Source organism: Condylostylus longicornis, unplaced genomic scaffold (genome assembly GCF_029603195.1).
Source record: "Condylostylus longicornis isolate FDR11 unplaced genomic scaffold, ASM2960319v2 ptg000006l, whole genome shotgun sequence".
In the NCBI taxonomy this organism is placed as follows: Eukaryota; Metazoa; Arthropoda; class Insecta; order Diptera; family Dolichopodidae; genus Condylostylus; species Condylostylus longicornis.
In genome coordinates, this window is record NW_026577975.1 from 1,289,690 (window position 1) to 1,309,780 (window position 20,091).

The 20,091-nt window shown below is 24.1% G+C and overlaps 1 protein-coding gene across 1 annotated transcript in view; it reads left to right on the top strand.

The window, feature by feature from the left end:
• The window catches only part of LOC129617266 (B-cell lymphoma/leukemia 11A), a 72,538-nt gene that overhangs the window by 30,901 nt on the left and 21,546 nt on the right, over nt 1–20,091 (top strand). Inside the window, exons 2-5 of the mRNA XM_055532599.1 lie at nt 1,236–1,391; nt 1,493–1,675; nt 1,768–1,794; nt 2,281–2,520. Of these exons, the coding sequence (XP_055388574.1) occupies nt 1,236–1,391; nt 1,493–1,675; nt 1,768–1,794; nt 2,281–2,520 (606 nt within the window). The remainder of the gene's footprint in view (nt 1–1,235; nt 1,392–1,492; nt 1,676–1,767; nt 1,795–2,280; nt 2,521–20,091) is intronic.

Below are 20,091 nucleotides of genomic sequence, written 5' to 3' on the forward strand. Positions count from 1 at the left end.
TTGAATTAATTTCTTTCTAAAGTTGTATAGTTTTTATACAAATATATTAAATGTATAACTGTTATACGTATGTATATACTTAGGTTAATAGAAAAGTTTTCTATTTTCAATAGAACTTTGGAACCAACAAACCAATCATTCATTGATTTTATTTTTTATATTGTATATATACTTGTATATTTAAGTGTACATATATATATACATATATATATATATATATATATATATTTAGGTATATATTTTAAATTGAATGCTCACCATCACTCCATATTACTATAGGTATACATAAATATTGCTATAAATGTACGTAAAAGTAAAAATAATGGTGGATAGTAAAAAGAAAATAACCTGGACCATATAAACAACATTTAATTTGTTGTTTTTAAGAAGAAAAAGAAAAAAAAACGGTATTTTGTAAAAAAATACAAAAAAAGACAACAACAAAAAAAATACCATTTTTTCCAATCTATTTAATATGAGAATTTTTATCAATGTACACATGTATATATGTACATTACAAGTAAAAGAAAAAGTAAATGAAAAATAAAATACAAACAAAACAAGAAGAAAAAAAATTAGAAAACAAAAAACTTTTCTCTTTTCTTAAGGATAATAATAATAAAGGAGTCTCAGGAGTAAAACCATTAAAAATACGAAAAAAACTTTAAGACATTTTCCATATAATATTTTGTACCTATGTAATTTTGGTATATACTATTGATATATATTGATTTATTTCATGTTTACACATTTGTAATGTCCTATTCGGTATTTAGACAGAATTGGATGGATGGGGTATAAGAAAACAAAACAAACTCCTAAAACTATACTATATAGGAGAGTTCGAAATAGTAAGGTGTACTTTCTAATACACAATATATAATTATATACACATGGGTGTATATCCCTACACTTACATTATATGTTCTTGAGAATTCTGTTGAATTATATTCTAACATAAATTCTCTGATAGTATAAACTCAAAATTTAAACTATTTCTATTGGAATTAAGTTGAATTTTAAGAGTAAACAGAAAATTCTTAAATTATTCCAAAAAAATTTTTACAAAATTTGATTACTTACTACTTTTAGTAAGCAAATATTTGGTATTAAGTGAGTAATGTAGTTACATGTTTTCGCACTCATATGGAGTTACTAAAAATTTATAATATTATTTATTTCTTAATTAAAATAATAATATTTTATTTATTATTTTAAATTTTCTATTTTAATAGCGGACTCCGATACAGCTGAACCGGACGCTGCATCACAGGATATATTAACATGTGGTTCCTGTCAAAAAGCATTCGCATTATCGGATATTGTTAGATTTATACAACATAAAGTATTACAATGTAATAAAGAAAATTATGGACAATGTTATTCACAAGGTAATTTTTACAATTATACATACACATTCAGTCTGAAAATCATTTGAAAAATATTTGAAAATCCAATATTATTTTCAAATTTTTTTATTATTTCTTTAAAGCTCCAACAAATGATAGGGATGGTGATGATGGCCGTCCTCTTAGTTTAGTTAATAGAAGACCATCAATATCAGCACCAATAACTGGTCGTAAATCATCTGGATCCCGTGTACATACACCACCACCTAGTCCAGTTGAATTATTAGCAGATGGGGCATCAAGTACACCAAAACGTTTAGTTGATGGTAAGTTTTAATAAAAATATATATATATATATATATATATATAATTAATTAAATTTACTAATTAATATATTTGCATCTATATATATATATAGAAAATGATAATACAACAACACAAAAGGATACAACAACAAATGATCAAATATCAATAACATCAACCGAATCTAGAAAATCTAAATCAAATAAAAATACATTATCATTAACGAAATTATCACAAAATGATACTGTAACACCAAATTCACCACCACAATCACCACATTCTGATAATAATGATAATGATTGTAGTAATACACAAATAAATATTGATCGTAATGATAATTTAGATATTAATGATCAAAGTATAATAACAAGACAAAATAATGATTCTTTAATATCAAATAAAAATCATAATAATAATAATTTAAATAATAAAAGTGATGATAGTAAATTAAATAGTGAAAATAATAATAATAATATAAATAAATCTAAACCAAATAGTAAAATTGATAATCATAACAGTAATAATGATAATAATAATAATAATAACAATGGTAATGATAATAATAATAATGATGATAATAGTAATAATAATAATTATGATAAAAATCTTAATAATAGAAAAATTAAACAAGAATGTATTGATCTTGCTGATAATGAACATGAAAGTATACAAAATTTAACGTCCAATAATAATAATAATAATGATAATAATAGTTGTAATAATAATTATCATAATAATGATAGTAATAATAATAATAATAATATTAGTAATAATAAACATAAAGATAATAATGATATAATAGATGAACCATTATTAAAAAGACCAAAAATTGAAGTTGTTGATGCTGAATCAAATACAATGCATAGTGGTAAGTTTTTAATTATTATAATAATTATTTAATTTTTTTTTATAAATTATTACTACCATTTCATTATTACTATAATTTTAATTAAATTTTGCGGTACCTTAATGAAAACTCAATGAAAAATTCAGTTCAAATGAGTTCTTTTGCATTATGAACTAAGATGAACTCAATAAAAAAAAACCGAGAACTGCATTCTAATTTCTTAATAATTATTATGCTTTACTGTCATGTCAGCAAATTTTTATAATATTATTAAATAATTATTATTTAATTTCGTTATATCATATTTTACTGTTAAATTGCTTCGGACATCTGCGAACGCTTCACAGTATGAGAATGAGAATAATAATATGATATTTTTTACTAATTATTATGTATTCCTGTTAGTGTTGTGACAAAAACATTCCTGCCCTTTTGTTTTTTTGCTCTTTTGGCTAAAAAAAAAAAAACCCAAAAAAAAAACAATATTTATTTTTCACTAAAATTTTGCATACAACCGTAAAAAAAAGCATTGAACCTTACAATTTTAATTCGCATTCAAAAAATATTTCAAAAAAATAAAGGATTTGCTTGCAGAAAAAAGTTTACAGGCAAAAAAACAGCACAAGAAAAAAGCAACTAAATGTGCTTACATGCCAGTAGATGACTGTATGTGTGTATGTATGTAAAAAATTTATTTTGTACTTAAGTTAAGGTTATAGTTTTTTTGTATGTAGCTAGTATGCAAGTAGTTTGTACCCCGATTTTGTAAGTCCTGTGCGGTAAACTCGGACAAAAAAATGTTTTTGATGTTTTTAATTTTATTTTTTTATTATTTTTGTAAAATTTTTAACGTAAATTTCATCATTGCAAATATGATGCATTTTTTATTTGTTTACGCTTTTCTCTTCTTTATATGCAAATATTTTTTAAGAGAGAAAATCATCATTTACCGCATATCCTTGACAATAAAATTGAAATTTAATATACTTAAAAATTGTATACACATACATACGTACAACGGTATAATTCATGAGCATTGTATAACGTTTATGTTTCATTCACGTAATTATTTCAGTTGATGGTTTGAATTTTGTATTAAAAAATTTTTAATTTTACCTATGGCCCCTTTAATCGCCTTTAACAGGACAAGTATATTATGTAATATATGAAAGAGAAGCAAAAAAAATGTCATTGTTTTTCTGAATAATTTTTAAGAATTCTTTTGAAGTTTGATGAACTTTTTTTGTTTTTTTGAATGTTGAATGTCCCCTCTCTTTTGCAATAATGAAATTTTTGAAATATTTAAAATTAAAATTTTTAATATGATAAACTGTGCTAGTGTAATTTAATAGAAAAATTTGGACTAATACAGAAATCTTTAGCATAACATGAGGCAAAATTAGTGTTATACGTGTACATTCTACTATTGGGTTTGATAATAATTTTGAATAATTTATTCCATATATGAGACAGTTATTGATTTCACTTAATTTTCACGTGAATTTTTGTTTTAATTACATTTATTGTATTAAAAGTTTTCTCTCTTTTTGGTGAAATTTTCGGTAGAAATCGGTGGATTTAAATAAATATTAATTTCTCACATAAAAATTTAAAAATATGACACGAAATTTTTATAGTTTCTTCTAAAGTAATTTCTAAATATTTTCTGGACTCTTTTTTATAGCCTTTGTTCCGGCATCTTTTTTGCGTGGAAATGATATATTACTTAGAGTTTAGAAAATGAATTAATTATAGAATTGAAAGCGAGAGAAAGAGAAACAATTTATTTCGGAAAGAGGATATGAAACGTATACCATATGAAAGTACCATTAAACATGGTCAAGACAAACAGAACCGCGTTCTATTTTTTCATTAAACAACTATCAATTTTGATCGAATCCTTAGACACAAATTGATGTACAAAATCTAGAATAGGAACCTCACTTATCGATCAATCAAAAGCGATCAATTGCTTCACAAAAAATTAATTTTCTCTCTCTAGTTTCCTCTCTTGCCCTCTTCTTCTTTCTCCTCTCCGATTTTTATTAATTACAAAAATATTTTTATACGAATAGTTTATTTATGATGCCATATTCCAATTTAAAAATCAAAAAATCAACGACAGGTCAAATTTCAAATAAAATTTTTTTTTTGTTTTTTTTTTTTATAAATTTTATTCTCAAAAAGAGACTCCCTTTGATAACACTTTTTTGTTTTTGTTTCTTTGTAATTTTAATATATATTTTAACTACATTTTTTTTTTTTTTTGAAAAATATGAGAATATTTCCAAGGACATTTTTATGTTACAAAAAATACCGAGAGCTTTCTATATATAATAATATGTAGATGAAGGAGATGCTCTCCTTCTCTTTTTTATTCCTTAATGTTATCTCATATCATATTATATCTCTTTGCTCTTCTCTTCCATATTATTAAAAAATCTCCTACAAGTTCAAAAGCTTTTTACTACTTATATACCTATATGCATTCTCTGTTATTCTTCTTATTTATCCTTTTTATTTATATATATATATATATATATATATATATACGAGTATTTCCTCTTTTTTTTCTCTTTTTGTGTACTGTACACATAAACTCATTATTGTTTCATTTTCATGTTTTTTTTTGTGTTAGACTCGTGCCGTGTCGGTTTCTTTTTTATCTTTTATGCTTCAAAGGATTCACAAAGTGAATTTTTAATTCATGCCTTTAATAATTTCAAAACTAGCAAAAAAAAAATAAAGATAAAACAACTTCAAAGTAAGAGAAGCGATAGTAAAAGCAAAGTAGAGAAAAAAGAGAGAGAGAGAGAGGAGTAAGGCAAGAAAATAAATGAATAGAATTGAAAAGAAAACAAAAAAAAAAAAAGTGGACAATGTCCAAAGTTTTATAAACAATTTTATAATCAACATTCAATCATCGTCATCATCATTATATTGTTATCATCAAAGCTGTTATCATCATTATCATTATTAAATAGCATGTTTAATGATGATGGCATGTTTTTAGTGCTATTATAGTGTACTTGTATATGTAAAGGTACAATAATTTTATAAAAGAAATAGAAGTAGCATAAAAGGAAGTCAGATTTGTTTTTTTTTTTTGAAATTTTGTGTGATCTTTAACTCAAAAGCGTGCTCTTTCCATATTTACATTTCGGTTCCTTTTCATGTTTTTTTTTCAATGGAGAGTTTATATCATATACCGGTTATATTATACTTAAATGTTATAATAATATTTAAGTTATGAAAATTCACATACACACATACACACATACAAAGAGAGTGGTCAAAGAGAATTTTATATCAAAAAGTATATTGAAATCCCTCTGGACATCGTTTGACTTTTATGTTATATGTAGATTTCAACAAAAAAAAAAATAGGTAAAAATGTAAAGCCGGTAACTTGTCTCGTGTTATTCTTGTGCTTTTTTTTTTTTTTTTAAGGACGCACCTAATAATTATTTTTAATTTGAAAACTTGAAATTTAAATATAAAAATCAGAGGAGAGTGGACATTCAAAATACAAAAAAAAACCAAAGCGAAGAGCAAAAACGAAAAAAATTTACATTGTTTCGTTTTTACCGTTTTGATTTTTATTTGACATTTTACGAGGTAAAACACTTAAACGGTCAATCAGTTTTATAATCAGCATTAAAATGAAGGGGTTTCTTTTCTAAATATTGTTCATTTGTTTGCATAATATTTATGTGATTTCAATGAATTTTTTTTACCTTTTAACCCTTATTTAGTAAAGGTTAATATAAAAAATTGTTAAAATGTAAAAAAGAGGGTCAAATTTGTGATGGTCAGTTGTTCAATTTTCTAATATATAGTTAATTGAAATTTATTGTAAATGAAATTGAAAAAAAAAAAAATAAATTTTAAAATTATATGTAATTTTTTTTTTTTGAATTTCTTATACCCATTCAGAAGTACACGCGATTTTAAAACATTATTCGTGTGTCAACAAAATGTAATCTGTAGGTTAAAAATCAGAAATTTAAAACCGGAATTTTAATTGAATATGCATGCTAGTTATAATTTGAGGAATATAGGTCAAAGATTTTAATTTTAAATTTTTTTTTTTTTTTTGGTTTAAGTTTAATAATTGGAAATGGAAGAAAGGGGTTAATAATTATGGTCAATTGTTAACATTTTGTTAAAAGTATATTAATGTAAATTAATTTTTTTAATCTTTGATCATATATTATAGAAAAATAGGTAAGATTTAATTATGCTAATGCAGTTAATTGTAAAATATAGATATAGAGGAAAGGTTTTAAATAGTCTAAAAGTATACCAGTTTATCGTTTTATTTAATCGGCTTTTTGCATTAGGAACATAACATTAATATATTTAATATTGTTTGTATGTTTGGTATGATGAATGATCTTTGATCCTGATAAACCGCATTTCTTGTTTTAATTCGAAGAAGACAACAGTGAGTAGACTCAGATAATTACCCATATTACGCACTTTAAATTCATAGTTTAAATATTTTATTCAGATTTGCTTTAATTCCCATATTAAAATTAAATTCATTTGCAAAAATTTCTGAATTTTTAAAAGCTATATTAACAGCAGCAACATTTTCTCTATAGCATTTTGATTTTGAATATTCTATTATCATTTCTAAAAATAAAAAATTTCGTGAAATTTATGTAAATAAATGTTCTAGGAGCATTCATAAATATGGTCATTCTTAAAAAAAATTCATTATTTTCATGTCATGCTACAAAACAAAAAATATTTACACATGAAGTGAGGTTCTCCTCATATAAGCATTGATATAAGCATGTGTACATACTTTAATATTGAAAATGGACAAGAATTAATTTTAATTCATGAGAGGTACCTAATCTTCTTCATTTTTTTTTATTTTTTTGTTTTAGTTTTGCATAAAATTAAAAACTAACCATTCTTCTCCTCCTCTTCCTGCATCTAGTAGTGTTGACGATATTCAAATTCTATAGGGAAACAAATTTATTTTTTCTCTTGAATTCATAATTATATGTGCCATGTGTGTCATCTATGTCATATTCTCAAATTTTAAGATATTATATGAAATGCACGTATGGTAACGAACTAAATAAAAAAAAATAAGATAGAAAACAAGGAAAATAGAAGAAAACGAGAAAAAAAGTAGAGTTGACCTTGTCAACTCTGTGATACCCGTACGAATTTGTTATCCTATGTGCGAATAGCTAATGTGCCATAACTAGCTATGGGGCAGACTATGACTTTAAGTTGCCGTATTACCATATTAATTTATGCAAAATTTCAGTACTATGTGTTTTTCAAAATACTGGTTGTGCCAAACTACTATTGAAGTTGTATGGCAGCTACCAGAAAGAGCCAAGAAATTTTAGCGAATTTTATCAAGCACAACGGCCCTACTAATATATTCACTTGTGTGAAATCTCAATATCACAGCTTTCATAGTTTCTGAGATATAGCCAAATAACTTTTGAAGTTGTATGGCAGGTACCAGAAGGAGCCAAGTAATTTCAACGACTTTTGTGAGACACATTGGCCCTACTAATATATTCGTTTGTGTGAAATTTCAATACCATAGCTTTAATAGTTTCTGAAATATAGTCAAATAACTTTTGAAGTTGTATGGCAGGTACCAGAAGGAGCCAAGTAATTTCAACGACTTTTATCAGACACATTGGCCCTACTAATATATTCGTTTGTGTGAAATTTCAATACCATAGCTTTAATAGTTTATGAAATATAGTCAAATAACTTTTGAAGTTGTATGGCAGGTACCAGAAGGAGCCAAGTAATTTCAACGACTTTTATGAGACACATTGGCCCTACTAATATATTCGTTTGTGTGAAATTTCAATACCGCAACTTTTATAGTTTCTGAGATATAGCCAAATAAATTTTGAAGTTGTATGGCAGCTACCCGAACCGATACCCCGATCACGTCCAATTTAAATAGGGTTCTGGCACTTACTACAATAAATCATTTGTAAAAATTTGGTGAACTTAGCTCAATTAGTTTTTGAGTTATCGTTCGGACGGACGGACGGACGGACGGACGGACGGACGGACGGACGGATGGACGGACAGACAAAGCTAAATCAACTCAGAATTTGACGCTGATCAAAAACATACACTTGAGTCTATATCTAACACCGTTATTTCTTAGCGTTACAAACGGTAAGGCAAATTTAGTATACCCTTCGAACATACGTTCGTACGGGTATAAAAAAAATAAGCAAAATAATGGAGAAAATGCAAAATATTAAATTTTTTTTCCTCTCTATTTTGTTTTCTTATTTTTGATTTTTTATTTTACCTTTAAGGTATTTTTCATATTATATAAAATTTTCACTAAGACTTTAATACTGTAAACAACAAGTACGTATTCATTAACATTATTATTTTATACCTATAGCATATTAAGTGAAGAGGGGGGGGGGGGGAATAGAGAAATAGAGAGAATGAGAATATAAAGGAAATTAGATAGGAGGATGGGAGAATTTTAACAGGTTTTTGTTTTGTTTTTTCACCCTCTCTTATATCTCTTTTCTCTCTTGAAACCCCACTTTTTTTTTTAGTCTAATATAAATTATATGTATGCCATTTCAATCAATTGGAATTTTAAAATTGTGTAATTTACAAAAAATGATTTAAGTTGACTACATTCGTCTTTATGTACATATAGGGTAACATTGCAGTTTGACTTACATATGTAGATCTATGATATTATAACTTCTAACTGCAATAAGTTTTCTATTGCAGTTGGTTTTAATTTTAAGATTTACAACTAATGAATTCAAGGATATTTTGCAGGAATTGTTAGAGTTCACCGCTTATGATGAATAAATCTCATTTCTTGCAGTATTGTCCACTCCTTTATAGCACCATTCTGTCAAAAATTAAATAATTTAAATTGTGCCAGAACTCAATTCAACATTTTTAACAAATCATTTTTTTTTTCATGAGATCAATAATTTAAATTCTGTCGAAATTCAATTGGCATTGGCAACGTTATTTTTCTCAATATCACCGAATTATGGAAATCTTGGGATTATTTTAAAACAAAAAATTTATTTTTATTTTGTATAAAATTTTTCTGTCTTAGATTTTAACATTCCATTATCATATATCATATATTAATATATATATATCATATATATATCTTATATATATCATGTATATACGTATATATATATAAGCACAATTCTATTTATTCGTATTATCGCCCCTCTACGTTTTACAAGTTTAGCAATGACAACAAGATATGACGCTTTAATATTTACACTTTAAATATTTTTTTCGTCATTTTCAGGAAATATATAAGCCATAAAATTCTTCATAATAATTCTATATATATATATATATATTGTGCTTATTACATACATATTATACTATACATACACACAAATTTTCGTATAAAATATTTAAATTCATTTAAAAATAAAAACAGAGAAAAAAATAAGAAATATGAATAAAAAAGTAAAAAAAAAAACGGAATGTCCTGGACAGGATATTCTAGTGATATACCATATATATGTGTGTGGGTATGTAGCTTAAAAATTGTATGTACATAAAAATTGATGTTAACAAGAAATAAGAACATATTTTTTTTTCCCTTGTTTTTAGAGATTTTTTCGTATATTTTTTTTTTATTACGTAGAAAATGTGTTTGTTTTTTTTTCTCTTATAAAATTTTTTGTTACTTACTGTAAAGGATAATCACAATCTTCCCTTTCCTTTTTATTTTTTTTTGTTTTAATTTTTATTTTTATGAATACTTTTCATATAAAAAATTTTATTTCAGCAAACAATTATTCAAGAAAAAATAATAATAATAATAAAATGAATGAGAGTATCCAGGGTCAAAAATGTACGATATATATATATATATATATATATATATACAATAAGGAAGTCCATTCAAGAAGTCACAACAATTGAATATTATGTGTAGTCTTATAAAAAAAAATACATTATTATAAATGAACATTATACCTATACATATATATATATGTATAGGTATATATTTTATCGTTATATATATAAAGAGCATTTTGTATACAATATTCCCCTACATTTAATTTAGAAATGAATTTATATAGGAATGATATTTTTTTTTATAATCTTAAATAGTTCAGATTTTTTACGTCATATTTAAAATTCCACATATATATATATATATTATATATATATATTGTACTCTGGTATATATAGATGTACATATATGTATATATGTGATATATAAGGATTACAATAAATGATATTTAATGGCCATTGCCATATCCATTATGATTGAAACATTTTCAAAATTAAAATTTCGTATTTTTTTTTCATTTTTGTTTTTTTATTTACAAAAAAAAAACGAAAAAAAAAAAAACAAAGGAACACGATATATACGTTTTAAGGAGAAAACAATTTTATTTGAATGGACCATTATCACTATACTTATGTATATATATATATATATATATATAAAATACACACTGAAGGATTATAGAATTGTTCAAGGACCTCTTTTTTTTAACACATTTCAATTTATTTTTCGTAAAAAAATAAAAATTCAAGAAAATATGCGCACATTTTGATTTCAAATTTATAAAAAGAATTATTCAAATTTTTAAGACGAAAAAATTTAATTTTAATTTAAGTGAGTGTAAAATTTCGAATTAAAATAAAAAATTTCCGAATAACCATTGTCATATGCAAATAATTTAAGACCAAAAAATTTATAATTTTATATTAGAAAAATTGCAACTCTTCCCGAACCACTTTTGCAAATTCAATGGAAAAATCTTAAAATTTTTTAATAAAAATATGAGATTACTTTTGAACCATACTTTTCCTTTCATTGGAAGAATAGCTTTCTACTATCATTCAAAATAATTTTTACTCTCAATTTTTAAAATGCAAATTAATATTCTCAAATTTACTGTCATCATTGTCTTTGTTTTTGAATTACCATAAATTTTAAAATCCAATAAATGATTCTTCTATCCACCTGCAACTAATTAGTATTGTCTACGATACTATTTCATTGGAAAGTGTTATTTTTGCTTGCAAGTATAAAAAAAATAAAAATAATAATTTTCGCAATTACTCATGAATTCTAAGAGTGAAAATTCATGAATGAAAATTTTAATTATTGTGTAGTTGGCAATTACTCGTTAACTTTCTCTCTCTCTCTCTCTCTCTCTCTATTATATTATATCGTATTATACTATAACGTAAATTATAGAATATAAAAATATTTGAAGTTTATGAAATTATTTTTTTTTATTTACAAGAAAAAAAACATAATAATTATAATTGATTATTTAACCATTATTAATTTGGTAATGTACTGAATTTTTCTCAAAAATATCATACTGTTTTATTCTTACATACATAGTACATTATATATATATATATAAGTATATTATTCATTTTAAAACAAAACGCAAAATTTGTACGATTTTTTCACCCGTGGAGATAACTCCTAAGATTATTAACTCTTTAAAAAAAAAAAAATAATAATAATTATTATCCAAGAGCATTTATCGAATATGTTAGTCTATATCTCATATATACACATATTCATACACATAATATCATATATATATACAATAATTATACATTGATATACGGTTGGTATTATCATTGGTATACTAAATGGGTATATGCGCTATTATCCTGAATAATTTTTTTCTTATTTTATTCCTCCTTATTTTTATTTCAAATATATTCATTTATATATATATAATATATATATGTGTATATATGAGTATGCTCATAGCATTTGGACGTTTAATATCTTCTTACATATCTAAATTTTTTTTTTTTTAATGTTTATCGTTGTTAATATTGTTATTATTGCTATTATTGTTGTTGTTCTTGTTGGCTATTTATTTTTGTTTTTTGTTGGTTTTTTTGTTATTTTCGGGGTGAACAATAGAAAAATGTGACATCAACCGTTCATTACCTTTGCATGACTGACCTTCAATTAGACAATGAACAGATTTTTGGATTTTTTTTTTCTCTTTCTCTTTTTTTCTGTGTTTATTTTGTGTTCTTTTCTAACTAACAATTTAATTCATTTCAATTTTGTTTTTGTTGTTATTGTTGGTATTATCTTTGTTTCATTCTTGTTTTACAGTTATATAATTTTTTTTTACCGTTTGTTTACATTTACCTCATCCTCTCAAACAATTTTTGCTTTTTTTTTTCATTTTTATTTTGTACACGAATTTATAAAACACTGATATCCTTTTTTTTTTGTTATTTTTTTATTTTTTTATTTTTTTGTATTTTTAAGAAGAGTTAAATCATTTTCGATGACAATAATGTTTAGTAATAATGATGATGATATTGATGATGATGATGATGATGACGATGATTTTGCATATAGGTAGATAGCATAATAAGTGATAGAATTGATATGATTATCATCACCCCCTCAAAATATGCAAAAAAAATAAAATAAAAATGAAAATATAAAAAAAACTCAACTCAGTTGAAATAAAAGAGAGAGAAAACAACAAAAACAAAGTGAAAACAAAGATAAAACCCTTTTTTTTTTTTATTTTTGGATTTTTGTTTAATTTTTTTTTCGTGCTTGTTTTTTTTCCCTATATTTTGAATTATCCTGTGCGGTCTTGATGGTTTTTCTGGACAATTTTTTCTAGTTCTTTTGTTTGTTTCAAAAACACGCTGATCACTGATTAAATTGTGCTGTTAACCGTTAATTTGTTTTTTCTTATTTGCTTTTTTTGTTCTTGTTTTTTTTTTTGTTTTTGGTTAATGTTTTCTAATCCTTTCATTTTGACAGTGATTTTTGATGTTTTGATGAAAATAGAAAATTAAAATGTGTGACAACTTGATGGTGGTTGGGGCAGGGACGTGATGGGAGAGAAATTGGAAAGTAGCGTGAAGAAAGTGGGGTAAAATCAAAAAAAAAAAGTACAAAAAACAGCATGTTAAATTTTTTTGTTTTTTTTTTTTGTAATTTCCACGTCAAAGGTTAAAAAGGACATTACAAAAATAGATGCATTCGAACATAAAAATGAGATTATGTTTTTTGTTTATGTAAAATCCTTTTCTCTTTTTTTTCAAAATTAGGATAATTTTATATAATATAATTTGATGTCATTTTTAAGGATGATGTCCTGTAAAATTTTGGTTGTTTTAATTTCTTATTTTTTTTATTTTTACACACAAGCTGTTCACAGAATACGATATACAATTAAGGTTTAGGTAAAAATTTTAATTTAATTAGAAAATATCCTTGTTTAACACATTAATTGTACTTCTGAAATAGATATATGCCATTTTTGTTTTATATTATAGAAAGAGTTGAGAGAATTTTTTTTATTTTTATATCCAAATTTGTATTCAATTTTTTATTTTATTCAAAAGAATGGAAAATTCTTAAAATTTACAATATGAAACGAAAAAATAAAAAATTACAATGTCAACAAATTGTAAACGCCATTTCAATTTTTACTTCGTTTTCTGTGTATTTTTTTCTTTTGGAGAGAAAAAGGAAGTTGTATAATAAAATTTTAGTATAACATGCTTTCTTTCTGAAATTTTCGAAAAATAAAAAACACAAAATAAAGGATAACCACAAGATTTTCATTCAAAAAGTAACAAATTTATCATAAAACTAATAACCGGGAAAGTATGGGGTATAATAAGTGAGTGCCCATATAAAATGAGTGTTTCATATTGGCTTGAAAATATGAAGAAATGCTATTTTTTTAAAAAAATGAAAATGTTTTTAAAAAAATTTCAAGTTTTTATAGAAGAATAGACAACTGAAATGTAAAAAATTATTAGGAAAAAGATTTATTCTATTTAAAATTTTAAAACTGCTACCCCAAGTCTCGTGATGTGCATTTGCATCACATCCAATGATGAGGGGCCAGTTCTTTTTATTTCAGTGCCCTCCCAGCCTTTTTTACTCCCGGAGGAAGGGCCAAATGACCCGTCTTCCCCAAAAGTATGCCGATGCCAGTACCACCTTTACTACCTTGCCATCAAAATTAATGCTGGCCTTGACAGGTGTGAGATCCCTTGTCATATACTCATGAAAGTAAAACATAATTAATATTTTTCCTTTTTAACTCTTTAGCAGCAATTTAATTTTTTCTTTTTCCTTTTGCAACTAAGTTGTTCTATAAATTCAATACATAAATACTAGGCAAAATATTAATAGAAAAATACAAAACACTTAAGATGACTATAATTCACTACTCGATAATGAGGCACTTAAGATTTCTATATAAGTATAAGTGTTTCCATTGACGATAATAGCCGCCATTTGTATTTACAAATTAAATTATAGCGAGCAAAACTATTCACATATAAAAAACACTAGCAAAATTTCTCTCATCATTTGGTTTTACTCTCTTATTTGCAATTATACTCTAGTTGGAAATAATATTACAGTTACCTTCAAACAAGTCAATAAATCCGAAATTCCGTTCAACTTTCAAAAATTTTGTGTCAAATCTTAAAATTAACACTAAAAATAAAATGTTACAACTTGTATTTGAAATGAAAACATTATAAAATCTAGAGATTGAATGAATAAATTTTTTTTGATTTTTTCTTACAATTTTCTCTTTATATTGCGTATATATTGGTTATAAAAATTTACTTACTTGAACTTCCGTTTCCGCTATAACAAACAATAAGAAGAGAAAAATCATTTAAAAATTTTACAAAAAAAAAAAAATTGTCTCTGAGACGTTTTTCCAATTTTTCTTATTCAAACTTATTTTCTTTTGAATTGAAAAAGATTTTTCTACATAAAAAAAAAAAAAAAAAAAAAATTTATATTTAAGTGTTAGAAATTTCCAAAAATTTAATTTAATTGTTATTATCCTTCCGTTATGTTCTTGTTCATATAGAATACAACAAAAAGCAAAAAAAACCACTTTATTGTATGTCCTTTTTTTATATATTCCGTTAAAAATAAATGCATATTCCGTTATTGTTATACATACAGATATACTTATATTAAGAAAAACAAACACAAAAATGAAATGAAAATTTTCTTTGGAATATTGCCATACAAAAATAAAAAAAATAATAATATAAAATATATCCTTAAAGGATATTCATGCGGTTTGGCTATGTCATATAAGAATATTGAATATTTTTGTTTTTGTAAATTTTCTATGCAATATTTAAATAATAATTTTTTTTTGAAAATCTTTTCTCTTCTACAAGTAATCTTAAAATTAAGGATATTTTAAATAAGATCCTTAAATTTATATCATCTATATTATCCTATTTTAAATTTGAACATATTTAAAGTTTTATTTCTTCTTTTTACATATATATTTGAATGATCCCTTAAAGTAATCAATTTAACCACTTATATAAGAGCCTTTAATATATTATATAGAGAAAAAAAGGATAAAACAATTTATTCTTCAATATTTTAGATTTAAAAAGAAAAAAAAATCTCCCATAATCAAATTCTCCCGCATTTTTAAATTAAGAGTCCTTAAATTTTATATTGATATTCACGGTATCAAATAGTATGTCCACTGCTTATAGAGATCCAAAAAGTATTTCTAAAAGAAAAATATAAAATTTTACTAAGACTTTTGAATTCCGATTTATATTTTATAGTTCAAAAGGATTTGATTGAAAATCACCCGAATTCAAGTAAGAAAACAAAAACTTTAAAAAAAAAATTTTTTTTTTTTTGGATTAGAAAATGGTCTGCCCTTTTAATGTTCATGCCCAAAACAATTTTGAAGAAAATAAAAATGGCCTTTTAAAGGGCAAACTAACTATGATACAAAAAAAAAAAAATTTTAATTTTTATAGGATTATCTTTTGAATAAAATTATAGATGGAGAAAAAAGGGTCAATTCTTAATAAAAAAAAAGAGACTCAATGATATTATTTAACTCAAAATAAGGACATTAAGATCAACCTATATATAAGAAAACATATTAAGCTTTAAAATCTTTTCAATAACTGGGCATTTCTATTCGTATAACTAGGCATGATAGGGCATCTATAAAAATTTATTAATATTTTTTTTTCCTCTTGCAACTAAGTTGTTCTTTAAATTCCTTACATAAATACTAGGGAAAATATTAACAGAAAAATACAAAATATTTAAGAAGACTATAATTCACCACTCGATAATAAGGCACTTAAGATTTCTATATAAGTATAAGTGTGCCCAAATTGAGTAATGTGTAAATTAATGGTATCTAAGTCAACAATTTACGGATTTATGGGATTATTATAGGATTATAAGCTACTAAATATAATTATTACCTTTGTCATTAATATTTTGACAATATAAGCTTAATTTTTTAATCTCTTATCCTCCTAATTTAATAATTAATTACCAAATTATGTGATTTTAATTTTAAATCACTTATAAAATTGAGAAAAATACAATTATTAAATTTGATATGTATAGCAAATCTTCAATAGATACTATTAAATTTTATTAAAATTGAAGTTTTTCCGCAATTTAATAAGATATTATAAATTTTCTTACCTTAATAAATCGAAACGAAGGTCTCATAAGCCAAATGGGATGAACCAAATTTTTCACAATTTTGTTATGTATTCAATTGTTTTATACAACATATAAGCAATTGCTAGCACAAATTTTGAAGTTCAATCACTATTTACATCCAATTTAAATCACCATAGAAAATTTTATTATTTATCGCAATATATGTGCTGCTGGGGTATCACATACCCCAGCAGCACATATACACTATTATATCAATAAAAATCTTATACTGTAGATCAATTTTTATTAGTAAGTTATTTAAAAAAAAAAAATTTTTAAATTTTTGAAATTTTTTTTGTGGTCAAATATTATTTGTATAAACTACACACAAACACACATATTCTATTATCAAAATATTCAATAAAAGCAACTCCTTCCACTTTTAAAGGCAGCAAAAAAAAAAATCGTTTTGAAAATAAAAACTTAACCCTTTCATTTTAACCTATTATCCTATTATATTATTATCGGAAGGATATTCAACAAATAAAACACAAATGCAAGCAGAACCCACGCAAACACGCACTATCTACATGCCATACAAACAAACACACAATCTTATGAAAGGTAAACAAAATTTGGGTGAATATTAAAAAATAATTTTTTTTTTTTGGGTGTCTAAAATTTATTTAAGAAAATCATCATCATTATCAAAAGGATCAACCAACAAATTTCCTTAATAGACTGGACTCTTGAGGTATATATACGATTGAAAAAAAAAATATGATAAGAATATGTATGTATGTGTGTTTGTATGTGTTGTATGAGTAATGTTTGAATAGAAAATTTTGCAGCCAGAAATACTCGCCATCATAACTGCTCCTTTATAAGTTTAAGAAAAGAAAAATGAAAAAAAAGGAAAGTATTTTTTTTGGTATGGAATAAAAAAGTTCTGGCATAAATTTTAAGGTCCAATGATTTTTTCATCTTTTTCTTGTAGTTTAGCCCCTTTTTTAACCTCTTTTTTAAGTAACTTTCAACTTTTCTTCTATTCTTCTATTTTTTTTTTTTGGTTCAATTGTTGTACTTAATCATTGAAAATGAAGTTAACAAATGCTTGATGATGGAGAAAAATGTCCTTTTTTTTCATTATTCATTTTATATATGTATATGTGTGTATTTAAATAAAATACATTTATAGAGTTATACAAAATAGTTAGTAAACTTTCGGATTTCTACTTCTTCTTTTGCTTCTACTTCTAATTCTTGTTCTTATTATTGCAATTTCGTGTTCCTCTCTTTCCACTCCTTCCTAAAGGGCCGACTATGTGATATTGCTCTGTTTCTTTCATTCAAAAGGAGTGGTTATCTTTATTTTTATATTTTCTGAAAAAATTTTATTTTTCTTTTTTTAAAAAACACAAATTACTTGACTTATAAACACTTTAGTAGATAGCTACTCCTAAATTTTTTTTTTATTAAAAAGGATATTTTATTTGTTTTAAAATTTCTTAAATAAAATTATTGTTCATGAGTCAAACAAATCAATTGAAACATCCGGAATTAATAAATTACTTATATTTTTGTAATTCGTCCTTAATTTTTTTTTTTTTTTTGGTTTTTTAATGAAAAATGAAAGTGTTAAAATATTGAGGTAAATTTTATTATCAACTTGAATTTATTATTAAACCCAAATTGTAATTTTAAAAATTTAAACCATCTGCTACTCAAAAAACATGAGCTGAGCATGAGCTAAACATGAGCTCAACATTAGCCAAACATGAGCTGAACACAATTCTTTTTTTTTTCTATTTCTCTCTTTTGTATAACATAAAAAATCCGATACCAAAAATATTAAATTTATAAGGAAGTTATTATCAAAAAAATTGAGTATAAAATTTCGAAATCATGAGCAAACACAAAAAAAAAGACACAATAAATTTTTTCTTTTCTAAATAAAAAATAAAATTAGTTTAAAATTTAAGAATGGAAAACATGTCAAAAATTAAACAATAAAAACAATTATAAATGGTTTCGTTTCAAAAAAAAAAAAGAAATAAACCAAAAACTAAAATTGGCTTCTGCCAAACGCGATTTTTAACTCGTGCTCTTATCAGTAACAAAAACAATAGTAAGAGGAACAACAAAATTTTGTTTCTCTTCTCTTATAAAGATTATACAATTCCCATCCTTCCATATATTTTTTTTTTGCTCATTTCAAACGAAAATTAAACGAAAACCTTTTAAAAACTATAAAACCAGAAATAAAAAAATTTTTATTATTATTATTATTCTTAACCCTTAAATTTTCAACCAGCATCACTCATCATCATCATCTTAATCATTATCGTCATCATATGATTATATCCTGGTCCTTTTGTATTCAATCTACATGCTATATTCTTATTTATAATGATATCAGGATATCAAGAACAAAAAAAACACTGGAAAAAACAAAAAAAAAAAAATTTTTTTATCTAAACCAAGGGATCTGAACGCATTTATCTTTTAATAAACTGCGCGCTTTCAAAAAAATATGCATACAATTTGAAACAAACAAAAAAACAACAACAAAAAACAAAAAAGGATATTCTAAGAGAAATCTTAAAAAAAAAATGTTTTTTTTTTTTAAAAATATGAAAATGAATTTTTTTTTCTCTTGTTCTGTTGTTTTTGATTTCTTCCTTTTTTGTTTTATTCAAACTTTATTTTTAATTTACATGTATAGTTTTGTGTGTCCTTAGGTGAAAGGGTTGTTGTTATCTATAAATATATTAGAGTAATAATTGTATAACAAGAGCAGAGCAACCAGCAACCAACCATTCAAAAAACAAAAAAAAATTTCAATTCATAATTATAACACGCTTCCTTTTTTTTTATCCTACAAATAAATTGTACTAGAAACTAGAGAGCGCATTTATGTAAAACCGAAATATTTCGTATGCTTGGCATAAGGTGACTGATTAAAGACACAAAAATTCAATTTTTTTTTTTTTATTTACAATTTTAACATCCTTAAATTTTTTTGTCAATTTTTGTTGTTTTTTTAAGGAACATTTTAAAATTATAATGAGAGATCATTGAATTTTTATTGTTATTTATTGGTTCAGTTCGGCTTAAAT